Here is a 13,398-nt window from a genome sequence, read left to right as displayed (position 1 = left end):
GAATCAACTAACCTAGACCTATGGGGCTTACAGAGACAGAAGCAGCAATCAAACAGCAGGCATGGACTTGACCTAAGCCTCCTACACATATGTAACTGATGGGCCGTATGATCTTCATGTGTGTCCCCTAGTAAGTTGAGAGAGTGTTATCTGTGACATGGACTCTGTTGCCTGCTTTTGATCACTTTCCTAATCAGGAAATTATTCCTTACCTCAGTGGATGAGGAGGAGATTAGTGCTGATACAAGTTGAGGTTCTGGGATGGGTTGGGGGTGCTTCCCTTTTCCGAGGACAAGGGGAGAGGGGATAGGATGAAGAGGGTGAAAGGGAGGGACTGGGAATGGAGGAGGGAGGGGGCCATGGTCAGCTTGTAAATTGAACATACAAAATAAAAATAAATCTGAGAGAGAGGAGGAAGAGGAAGAGGAAAAGAAAGAGGAGAAGAAGGAGGAAGAAGAGGAGAAGGAGGAGAAGTAGTAATAGTAGTGGTAGAAGGAGATGGAGGAGGAGCAGGAGGAGGAGGAGGAGGAGGAGGAGGAGGAGGAGGAGGAGGAGGGGGAGGAGGAGGAGGAGGAGGAGGAGGAGGAGGAGGAGGAGGCGAAATAATCATAATCAGGAGCGAGTCCTGAAATCAATTATCTTGTGGTCTCCATTACACACACAGGGTTAATTTAGACCATCATGGGGCCACTTAATTTTTCAGTCACACCAGTCCTTAGGATTTCTTAAAAGTTTTGTGGATCAGAGGAATAAGACTATATCAACCGAATTGCAGTTCTTGGGTAAATGCTACAGTACCCAGTGAAGAAACACACAGGAAACTATCACAGTATTTCCTTCAGTAGGAAGAGCTTAGCATTTCACTTTTTTTTTGTTGTTGTTGTTGTTGTCATATTCCACAAGCACATAAGTGGCTAGAAGTAATCAGGGCTCATAATTGTGCATGTGCTTGCACACACCACACACACCACACACACCACACACACACACACACACACACACACACACACAAAGACACAGAGACAGAGACACAGAAACAGGGACATAAAGACAGAGATAGAAACAGAAAGATTGAGAGATAGAGACACAGAGAGAGACAGAGTCACGCAGAGAGACAGAAAGACAGAGACAGAGCAGAGCTAATCCTACACTGCTCAGAGGTGCTTCGTGTCTTTCCTCTTCTCATGGCCACTTTTGAGGCCTCTTCTTGATTTAATTCAGTCACACATTTCTATAACTCATGTTGGTAGTCATTCCCCGCCAACCCCCTAACGCCCGTCTTTCATTCCCTTCATGCTGAATCCATTCCTCCCAGGACCTCCTCCTACTTTCATGTCTCCTGTTTGTGTGCATCTCAGAGTTCATTTCAGGTTTCCTGCAGCTTTAAACACCAAGAAGGAAGAGCACACCAGAAATTCTTCTTAGCAGGAAAAGTTGCTGCTGGTTTATGTGAGTTTGGAGAATGGGATGTAAAAGGAGACTGAAAAAGTCATGGAAATGAAAATTAAACAGTTTACTAGTAATGACAAATTAGTATATAAAGTAAAGGGGACTAGGTAAGGACTACAAACATTAAAATGGTTCTGAAACATAGCATCCATACTGCCCAGAAGACAGCAAAATGAGTGAGTGAATCAGTGAAAGGAGCAAAGAAATAAAGAAAAAAAAGAGGAGAAAGAGAAGGAGGAGGAGGAGGAGGAGGAGGAGGAGGAGGAGGAAGAAGAAGAAGAAGAAGAAGAAGAAGAAGAAGAAGAAGAAGAAGAAGAAGAAGAAGAAGAGAGAATAAGAGAGAAGAAGGGAAGAGATGGGGATGTGGGAGGGAGGGAAGAAGGAAATAAGGGAAAAAGAAGCAAGGAAGGAAGGAAGGAAGGAGGGAAGGTAAGAAGGAAGGAAGAAAGGAAGGAAAAACTTGAACACAGGAAGAATTTCCTTCAACTTTCCTGCCTAACAGTGAGTTTAAGTGACAGGAAGTCCCTCGGCTCCTCCAGACATCTGCAGATGATTACAGACTGAGAAGTGTAGCTGTCCCATTCAGTCTTTCCTTCTAGATAATAACCTCCTGACATTTACTACAATCCTTGAGTTCTAACAAGCCTTGTATTCATTTTTTTCTGAATTGAGAGTTCTCTTTGTTTCCTTCTCTGGGTCCCAAAAACTAAAAGAGTAACAAATGTGCAAAATATGCTCAATTCAGCTATATGCTACTTCTCAAAAATTACTTGACTAAGTGCATGAATTAAATAAAGAGGAACACAAAACAAAAAGTTGATATAAATGAACACATTTAATTTCTTATATAAAAATTTCATCAATATCTGAAGGAAGATAATACTTAGAAAACAATAGAAGAATGATTATTTCGTCTTCTTGCTTGTGTTGTATAATCTGTGTTAGGAAGGAGATCCTCTCATGTACTCAAACTAACAGGAATAACCAGGCAATTTTCTTATGTATAATGTGCTTCAATTTTTCATTTTTGTAGTTAACAACACAAATAAATAATATCTAACAGACAAATTATGTTATTGATGCAAAAACATAAATATAGTAGCCAAAAAAACCCATGTTTTCTAGCAATGTTTGCTGCACAGATAAAAACTCACATTAATGAGAGCGAGGACTCAGAGCTAAGACTCGTAAGGCACTGACGAGCTTCCAGGGAGAGATATGGCTGTCATCTCTGAAGCCTGATTCTCTGGAGCCACACCCTGGCATTGGCCAATCTGCTCACACAGGACCAAGAGGGCAGGAGCCAGGGAAGAGGATAAAAGGTGGGGCAGGAGCAGTTGCTCCTCACATCTGCTTCTGACATAGTTGTGTTGACTCACAAGCTTAGAAACAGACACCATGGTGCACCTGACTGATGCTGAGAAGGCTGCCGTCAAAGGCCTGTGGGGAAAGGTGAACGCTGATGCAGTTGGCGCCGAGGCCCTGGGCAGGTTGGTATCCAGGATACAAAGCAGCTCGCAAGTGGAAGATGGGTGCCCGCAGAATGGAGGTCGGCTTTCTATCAGGCACTAACTTTCTATGTCCTCTGCCCACGCTTTCTGTCTTAGGCTGCTGGTTGTCTATCCTTGGACCCAGAGGTTCTTTGACCACTTTGGAGACCTGTCCTCTGCCTCTGCTGTCATGGGTAATGCCAAGGTGCAGGCCCATGGCAAGAAGGTGATACATTCCTTCGCTGAAGGCCTGAAGCACCTGGACAACCTCAAGGGCACCTTTGCCAGCCTGAGTGAGCTCCACTGTGACAAGCTGCATGTGGATCCTGAGAACTTCAGGGTGAGTCGGATGGGTGCACCCTGCGTTTCCTTCCTCTGGTTTTCATGTTCACCTTCCTGTGAGAAGGAAAGAGGAAGTGATTCTAGAGAGCAGTTCAGATGGATGGTGTGTGCTTGTGCCCTGTGGAGTGTTGACAAGACCTCAGTTATTTTACCCTCCACTCACAATGCTTGTTTCCTTTAACTTTCTTTTTCTTTTTTGTATTTGTTCTTTCTTTGGTAATTCAAAAATTTTCAGTTGTAGATATTTTATTAATAAGTTATTCATTTGCTTTGCATTCTGAGCGCAGCTTCCTGCCCCCTCCCTGTCTCTCCTTCCTACCACTCCTTCCCCCTTCCACTCCTCTTTCTTTCCCCCTCAGTGCATTTCTTCTTTCATTTACCTTTTGTTCTCTTTCAAGTATGTTCTTGTAACTGGCTTTGAGGACAAGGAAGATAAATGATTTCCTGCTTCTTTGCACAGCTCTAAGGAACAGTTGTAATAATTGTCTTTTAGGCTAGGATTATAGGAAAGAACACATTTTGCATGTAAATTCTGTTCAACATAGAAGAATTCTGGTCAAAATCGGCCAGCATTTTAAGCTTTGAATCATAAATTCCTTTTGAAAAGATCCTGCAGTGTCTGGTACTTTTGCTCTACAGTCATGTTATAACTCTCTCATCTTCCCACAGCTCCTGGGAAACATGATCATCATTGTGCTGGGCCATGACCTGGGCAAGGATTTCACCCCCAGTGCACAGGCTGCCTTCCAGAAGGTGGTGTCTGGAGTGGCCAATGCCCTGGCTCACAAGTACCACTAAGAGTCCTTTCCTGCTGTTGTCTATGCCCAAATGTCACTTGCCTGAGGAAACAACTGCCAGCTGTGGGCAAAGTGATAATGGCCTTTGAGCATCTGCATTTGGACTAATAAACAGCATTTCTTTCACTGCAATGGTGTGTTAAATTATTTGTGTGTCTCCTGGTAAGGTTTCAAGTAGAAACAAGTGAGGTTTCAGTCCTGACCTTGGGAAAATAAACCTATGCCTTGTGAGCGTAGATCAGTGTTGAGACAGCAAGCTATAAGCTACAGATCCAATGCCCACTCCTAGGCACTCAGAGCAATAGTTTAAATTACACATTAGATTTTGGGCATATTTTATGTGAATTACTTGTTTTCTCTAATCTTACCCTTAAATACCCCTTGGGTTTTCCTCTTGCCTACCCAGCACCTCACAGATCTTGATTTTTATTACTTATAGTTATCACTGTTCCCTAAAGATTTCCAAATGCGTCTTCCTGGCCACAGTATTTATCCTTTTCTGATTCCCCTTCCTGTAGACAGCTCCACTGTGCTCTAGAGCTATTGCTCAAAAAACAAAGCCACTTGAGACTTTGTCCCTAACCTCCACAGTCAATAGTCACCCTGAGTTTTCAAACGGTGCTTTCAAATATGCTTTTACCATCACAGCATGCTCTGGGATGAGTTAGGAGTTAAGAATGAATGAAATAGATTAGAGAGAATAATGCAGGTTTTAAGGCTCACCATTGGTGTCTTTTGAACATATAGAAGCCTTATTATTTCTCAATAAGTCTATCTTCAGTATCTGAAAATGAGACGTATTAAATCTTTATTGGTGTCTGATAGCTTTTTTCCATACGTAGTTAATAGAGTTAGCACCATAGGTAATCTACTCTGGGTTTGTTTTTCTCTCCATGACCAGCCATGGTATGCTAAATTATGGAGACAAAATACAAGTTTCCAATGTTCATTACATTCCTCTCTATCATACTTTCAGTAAGATTATTAAATGACTACATATAATACATGATTTCTATTACTGGATGGTATATAGGATTTATTAAATAACAGTAAAATGTTATGAGATAGAGCCATTGTCATAAAGAACAAAAACTCCTATATCTTAAAACATTTTAAAAAATTCTGAACAGCTAAATTCTAAACAACTGTGAAACTATAACTACTTAGTCTTCAACCCTACCAAAGACTTGAGAAGGAATAAAATTATTACCTAAGTAAAAAATGCAGGCAAGAAGCTTCAAAAATGTTTTAAAAATATATTTTATTAATTTATTCATATTACATATCAATTGTTAGCCCATCCCTTGTATCCTCCAATTCCTCCCTCCCTTCCATTTTCCCCTTATTCCCCTCCCATATGTCTGTTACTGAGGGGGACCTCCTCCCCCTGTATATGCTCATAGGCTATCAAGTCTCTTCTTGGTAGCCTGCTATCCTTCCTGTGAGTGCCAACAGGCCTCCCCATCTAGGGGACGTGGTCAAATATGGGGCCCCAGAGTTCGTGTGAAAGTCATATCCCACTCTGCACTCAGCTGTGAAGAATGTCCTGTCCATTGGTTAGATCTGGGTAGGGGTTCGAAGTTTACTTCACGTATTGTCCTTGGCTGGTGCCATAGTTTGAGCAGAACCCCTGGGCCCAAATCTTCTTCTTGTATGTTTCTATGACCCTCTATTTCCCCTTTCTCCCATGCTTCTCTCACGTAGACTCTAAATAGGATGTCCTCACCTCTGTCCCACTTTCCTGGTAAGTCAAGACTTTCATGGGACATGCCTCTTGGGCTAGGGTCCAGATATAAGTGAGTATAGACCATTTGAAGCTTTCTGCTTCTGGCTTAACTCGTTCATTATGGTCATTTCTAGTTCAATCCATTTGTCCACATTTCAGGAATTTCTTGTTTTTAATAGCTGAGTAGTATTCCATAGTGTAAATGTACCACAGTTTCTTTATCCATTCTTCTACTGAGGGACACTTAGGCTGTTTCCATGTTCTGGCTATTATGAATAAGGCTGCTATGAACATGGTTAAGCAAATGTTCTTGTTGTGTGCTGGAACATCTTCTGGGTATATTCCAAGGAGTGGATCTTGAGGAAGCCCTATTCCCACTTTTCTGAGATAGCGCCAGAGTGGCTGTACTAGTTTGCATTCCTACCAGCAATGAAGGAGTGTTCCTCTCTCTCCACATCCTCGCCAGCATGTGGTATCACTTGGACTTTTGATCTTAGCCATTCTGATGGATGTAAGATGGAATCTCAGAGTTGTTTTGATTTGCATTTCCCTGATGACTGAAGAGGTTGATCATTTCTTTAAGTGTTTCTTAGCCATTCGATATTCCTCTGTTGAGAATTCTCTGTTTAGTTCCAAGCCCCATTTCTCAATTGGGTTATTTGATTTGGTGGTGTTTAATTTCTTGAGTTCTTTATATATTTTGAATATTAGACCTTTGTCAGGTGTATGGTTGGTGAAGATCTCTTCCCAGTCTGTAGGTTCTCATTTTGTTCTGTTGACAGTGTCTCCTGCCTTACAGAAGCTTCTCAGCCTCATGAGGTACCATTTATTAATTGTTGACCTTAAGGCCTGGGCTGTTGGTGTTCTGTTCAGGAAGTTGTCTCCTGTGCCAATGTGTTTCAGGCTCTTCCCCACTTTTTCTTCTAACTGATTTAGTGTCTCTGGTTATATGTTGAGGTCTTTTATCCACTTGGACTTGAGTTTTGTGCATGGTGAACAATAGGGGTCCAATTGAATTTTTTTTACACATAGACATCCAGTTAGACCAGCACCGCCTGTTGAAGATGTTATCCTTTTTCCATTGAATAGATTTGGCTTCTTTGTTGAAAGTCAAGTGACCATATATGTGTGGAATCATGTCTGGGTCTTCTATTTGATTTCACTGATCAGCCAGCCTATTGTTGTGCCAGTACCATGCTGTTTTAATTACTGTTGCTTTATAGTACAGCTTGAGATCAGGTATGGAGATTCCTCTGGAGGATCTTTTATTGTACAAGATTGTTTTAGCTATTCTGGGTTTTTTTTTTGTTTTTCCATATGAATTTGAACTTTCAATGTCTTTAAAAATTGTGTAGGTATTTTGATAGGGATTGCATTGAATCTGTAAATTGGTTTTGGTAAGATGGCCATTTTTACTATGTTATTTCTCCCAGTCCGCGAGCAAGGAAGATCATTCCATCTTCTCATGTCATCTTCAATCTCTTTCTTCAGAATTTTGAAATTTTGGGGGTCACTTATGTACACTATCATATCATCTGAAAATAGGGACAATTTGACCGCCTCCTTTCTCATTTGGATCCCCTTATCTCCTTTTGTTGTCTTATTGCTCTGGCTAGGACTTCCAGTACTATATTGAAGAGATATGGAGAGAGTGGGCAGCCTTGCCTTGTTCCTGATTTTAGAGGAATTTTCTTGAGTATCTCACCATTTAATTTGATTTTGGCTATTGGCTTGCTGTATATAGCCTTTATTATGTTGAGGTATATGCCTTCTATCCCTTATCTCCCCAAAACTTTAAACATGAATGGGTGTTGGATTTTATCAAATGATTTCTCTGAATCTAAGGAGATGACCGTGTGGTTTTTTATTTTCAGTTTGTTTATATAGTGGATTACATTGATGGATTTCCATATATTAAGCCATCCATGTATGCCTGGAATGAAGCCTACCTGGTCATGGTGAATGATATCTTTGATGTGTTTTTGTACTCATTTTGCAAGTATTTTACTGAGTATATTTGCATCAATGTTCATAAGAGAAATTGGTCTGAAATTCTTTCTTTGTTGGGTCTTTGTGAGGTTTAGATATCAATGTGACTATGGCCTCATAGAATGAATTTGGTAATGTTCCATCCATTTCTATCTTTTGGAGTAGCTTGAAGAGTATTGGTAGTAGCACATCCTTGAAGGTCTGGTAGAATTCTGGGTTGAAACCATCTGGCCCCAGGCATTTTTGGGTTGGGAGACGATCAATGATTGCTTCTATTTCTATAGGGGAAATAGGACTATTTAGTTTGTTTATCTGTTCTTCACTCAATTTTGGCAAGTGGAATTGATCCAGAATATCATCCATTTCCCTTAGATTTTCAAATTTTGTGGCATATATGCCTATGAAGTAGGATCTTATGATTCTTTGTATTTCTTCAGTGACTGTTGTTATGTTTCCCTTTTCATTTCTGATTTTGTTGATTTGGATACTGTCTATTTTGTTGCTTTTCTCAAAGAACCAGCTCTTGGTTTTGTTGATTCTTTGGACTGTTTTCTTTGTTTCTAATTTATTAATTTCAGTCCTGAGTTTGATTATTTTCAGATGTCTACTCCTCTTTCTGGTTTCTACTTCTTTTTTCCCTAGGGCTCCCAGCTGTATCATTAAGTTTCTTATGTGGGATGTTTCCAATTTCTTTTTAAAGGCACTTAGTGCTATGAATTTTCCTCTTAGCACTGCTTTCAATGTATCCCACAATTTGGGTATGTTGTTCTTTCATTTTCATGGAATTTCAGGAAGTCTTTAATTTCTTTCCTTATTTCTTCCCTGACCCAGGTGTCATTAAGTAGAGAGTTGTTTAGAGTCCACGTATGTGTAGGCCTTTTGTTATTTCTGTTGTTGTTGAAGTGCAGCCTAAGACCATGGTGATCTGATATGACACAAGGTATTATTTCAGTCCTCTTGTATCTGTTGAGGCTTGCTTTGTGACCCAGTATGTGATCAATTTTGGAGAAGGTTCCATGGGGTTTAGAGAAGAAGGTTGTAGGCCACAGAACAATGAGGCTGGAGCTGGGCAGGGAGCTTCCTCTCTTCTTGCTTTCACTGTGCTGGCTGGTTCCATATAGGCCTTTTCTTATTTTACAATAGCCCTTCTATTTTCACATTTTTTCTTCATCTGTTCTACATATAAGAGAAAGAAATCACACTTATTTCCCCAATCATTTAGCATTATGAACTATATTTCCAAACATTTTGTTACAAAGACTGGACTTCATTATGTCACTGTTAGGTAAGTTGGTGAGGTGGTAGATAAGTTAATTGGCTGGGTTGAATCTTTCTATAGTTTACGCAGATGCATTGTATTCCATAAATACAGGGAACTGTTATTTGTCAGAAATTATAAGAAATAAATGAAAAAGATAGATTCATTTACAATTTCACTTACTGTTTTCTTGATTTACTGTCATCTTTATGATTAATTCCATTTTTTCATGGTTACATAAATAATGGGACATTATTAAAGAAAAAAAAATAGGTAAATTCACTTGAGAGATACCATTCAGGATTAATCTAATTTTGGTTGAAGCCACTCAGAAACCTTAGATGGCCACACTTAAAGAGATGCATTATTCATATATACTTTACCATGTGGCTACATAATATAAAGTATGAAATAAAATATTTCAAAATAAATTAAAATATAAAATAACATTATAATATATAATATAAAATACCTTATGTTTAAGTTAAGATTAGCATATTCTTTATGGACAGCTTATAAAATACTCAGTGAATAAACTAATAGAGAAAGTATGAGAAATTAAAAAGAGCATCTGTAAAATGAGTAGTCATAAAAATTCATGTACACTGGTATTTGCAAGTTCTTTAAGTTTGTGGTAAGCTGTTCTGTCTGATATCAGCATATCTGGAACCTTTAGGTCCCCAGTTCTTTGGGAAAACCCTGGAGGGGGCTCTTATCTATGAGCTCAGTCATGCCAAACCCTGGTAGACCTGACCACATTTAGAAGCATACTTGCTTCAGGCATCCTTGAAGAAAGGAGGAAAAAGAAAAAAGGAAATCAATGGAACACTTCTGCCCCCTACCGGTAAGCAACAGGCTCTTTAGAGAAATTACCTTAGAAAGGTTGTGATGCAGTAACTTAGCTTTAATTGCCAAGCTGAAGCAGCCTAGAGTCATCAAAGAAGAAAGTCTCAACTGAGAAGGTGAGACTGGCCTGTGCACATGGCATTGGAAAACGGCCTTGATGAGTAACTGATGCAAGAGGTTCTAGGCCACAGCGGGCTCATCCTTAAGCAGGTGGTCTTGGGCTTTATAAGAAAGCGAGGTAATTGGGTTAATGAGATGGCTAAAGTTCAGTTCCAAGCATCCACAGTAGCCTTATAATTGCAGCTCAAATAGCCTTTAACTGAACTGATGCCACTAGCCTCCGTGTAACCCAGACTCACATTTAGACACATACTTTACAAATATAAAAATTAATGTCTTAAAGAAATTAAAATAATAAAATCTCATTCCAATGCCAGAAGATATTTCTATGCTCTCTTTTTGCATTTTTAGACCCAACAACCCTGGCTAATTTATCATATGACTTAGGGAACAGAATGAAGTACATAAAGCCTTAATATTTGTAGGAACATATGATTAAAAAACAGGACTCATTATAGTGGCTGCTAAAACCCATTCAGCACTTCTTCCCTACACTGTACGTAAGACCTGTTTTTATAGATGCTTCCACGGAAGAGGATATGGTTGTGATAGTATAAGTCTCTGACGTGCATAGAAAACTTGAACATGTGTTAATTTTACTGCCTGGGATTGCTAACCAGAGGAAATGTTTCTCAGACTGAGAAGGGGAAGATGACAAGGAAGTTCTCAGGAGAAGAGCCAGCTAGGCAATTCTCCTATGGTAAGATACAATTCAGTTCTCTTGGGCTAAACATCTAGGCCCCAAGAGATAACAAAAAAGAGGTATAAGTAAATGGTCTGCATTTGTTGTTCAGGCTATGGGAATCTCCTGCTTTTGCACTTTCTCCTAACCTGTTAAATGTCTTCATATTTCAAAGAGAAACAAGTAAGTACACAGCTATGCTCCAAGGAAGTTCATAACATGTGGCAGGAGAAATTGAAGTCATGTTTTCTGCAGTTCTGACCCATAGGGTCCAACACTTAACTCTTGTAATGTTGATCTACAACTGTGGTGTAATTCTTTTTTATTTTGAGTAATTTAGTCACAAGATAAGATTTCCCCCTTTTTATCTTGTATTTATACAATGGACTTTTTTCTAAAAGGATCTGAATATAGGCACAATAAATTCATAGTGGTTAAAATGAAGCTCAATTGTTTAAAAATTAATAAAGACACTACTTATTTGTGCAAGAATGAATGCACGAATACATCCAAAGATATACCGAGTATTATAATATCAGGTACCAGCACTGTTGCCTATTAAAGAACTGAAACTTGGAGATGTTCACTCTGAATGTGACTAAATTCTTACACTGATTGCAATAGCAGTCTAATTTAAACCAATACTTTCACCACTGGATACTATAAAATTTTTAGACTATAGATTGTTATAGCCAGCATAAGATAATACATCTTAGTTTTGTGGGTATGGTATAAACAAATTTAATCTGATGTCCAGAAAGTTAAATTTGTTTAATTAAACAATTATTTTTATTTTTAATGTTGCTAATTTTAACAGTGCCCTAATGTCACATGTTGCTTCATTTAACTTATTCACCCAGCGATATCATCATATTTTGATCTGAGTATCTGTATCATTATGTGTAGTTCCATCTATATTATTATACTTAGCGTCTCCACACTCCTCCCCATCCTCTGCTTCCCCCACTCCTGGTCAGGCCCTTTTCTTACCAAAAGTCTCCTCGTACATTCATGACATAGATATTCCACAAACTTTTCCAGCACCATTTCTGCTATTTTGTATCACTTCCACCTCTCTCATAACACTAACTGCACTTTGATGACTTATATGTACATATGCATGTACACACCCATATGTAAATTTAAACTGACATTCCACATATAACAACAGAACACATGCCATACTTGTCTTTCTGAGTCTCTATTAATTTGGTTAACGTAGTAATAGTCTTCAGTTGCATTCATTTCCCTGTGGCATCATATTCCAATTTTCTGACTGACCTGCAGTGGAATCTCAAAGCAGTTTTCTTTTGTATAATTTTGATTGCTAAGATTGTTAAATATTTATTCAAACATCGATTTTTTTCTCCTGTTCAATGCTGCCTGTTTTCTTTTTTCATATTTAGTTGTTGAGCCCTTTATATATTTATAGTATTAATTTCCCTGTTGGATGTAAAACTAGCAAAGGTTGTTCTTTATTCAGTAGACTAAAATAACCATTTTGTAAGTCCATGTGTCATTTGGCGAATAAAATATTTTGCCACCTTTTGTTGGAGCAAGGGACTGAGAGAACATTGGAGCTGTCTATCAATAACTAATTTTATATTGATGTCTATGCTGTGTTATCTACATATACATACACACACACACACACACACACACACACACACACACACACACACACACACACACACATCCTCCTTGGTACCTTAGTCTGGTAATGTATTGGCTGTTTCTTCTATACCTTCATTTAAAACTTGTAATCAGCAATCGACCTTTCTTCTTTTTATTAAAGAACTATGCATTTTTTACTGATTTTTCTGACCTACATCTATCATAATTTGCTTCTGTGTTATACTTGATAATTTAAAGGTATATTGTTTAATTTTTGATAGTTAATTAAGTAGACTTTAGTACAATATGGTTTTAGCTACATAGTAGGCTTATTCATTTCAGATCTCAGTAAACTCTGGGGTTGCAAATAGTTCAGCTCTTTAAAATCTCTTAAAATTTGAGACTCAGGTGAAGTAGCCAGACAGGGATACACTTACTTCACTTTTGTGATCCTGATGACTAATGCAAGGCTTATAATCAACTCATTGATCACTCAGCATAGAAGAGGGCAAATTATGCTAGAACGCTTGAAATCTATCTTAATAAACTTTATTTCATGTGTAACACATCTTAAGCTCATATATATTTCCTTCAGAGATATGATGAGTGAGAAATCGATGGTGTGTGTATTCTGTGTTGATACAGGTGATGATGAGGATCAGATATCTTACCTTTTCTTTTCTGGCAGAGTTTTTGATTCAGTGAGTTCCAAGGAAAGAGGCGCAAAGCTTACAGGGCCTTTATTTTCTGTCCATGTGAATAATAGTGTGAATTGTTACAGGTCAACATAGAGACCTTTCTCGTAGACCATTATAAGATTTAATAAGCATATATATATGTATATATATGTAATGTGCTAATATACATGTTAAATATTTACTAAATGATAACTATTTCTTTCAAGATGCAATAATTAGTTGCTGATCAAAGGTGTCTATGCTTAGGCTAGTTAATTCTCTTAATATTTTTTCATACAGATGCAAATAATGGGGAAGATTATGAACAGATATCATCCAGCTTTGGCTATACTGCTTCTCAATCTATAACCTTGTTGAGCTTGTAAAGAACCTGGAATTGTGTAGACA

The 13,398-nt window shown here is 38.5% G+C and overlaps 1 protein-coding gene across 1 annotated transcript; it reads left to right on the top strand.

The window, feature by feature from the left end:
* The first annotated feature begins 2,780 nt into the window (after positions 1-2,780).
* LOC311581446 (hemoglobin subunit beta) lies at positions 2,781-4,210 on the top strand. Its single transcript, XM_084753679.1, has 3 exons — positions 2,781-2,939; positions 3,057-3,279; positions 3,951-4,210. Exons 1-3 carry the CDS (start codon positions 2,848-2,850, stop codon positions 4,077-4,079), a joined length of 444 nt encoding a protein of 147 aa, XP_084609805.1. The 5' UTR covers positions 2,781-2,847; the 3' UTR covers positions 4,080-4,210.
* Positions 4,211-13,398: the final 9,188 nt, after the last annotated feature.

The sequence above is a fragment of the Acomys minous genome, assembly GCF_964271855.1.
Source record: "Acomys minous genome assembly, chromosome: 2".
In the NCBI taxonomy this organism is placed as follows: domain Eukaryota; kingdom Metazoa; phylum Chordata; class Mammalia; order Rodentia; family Muridae; genus Acomys; species Acomys minous.
This window is presented reverse-complemented; position numbering and strand designations above follow the sequence as displayed.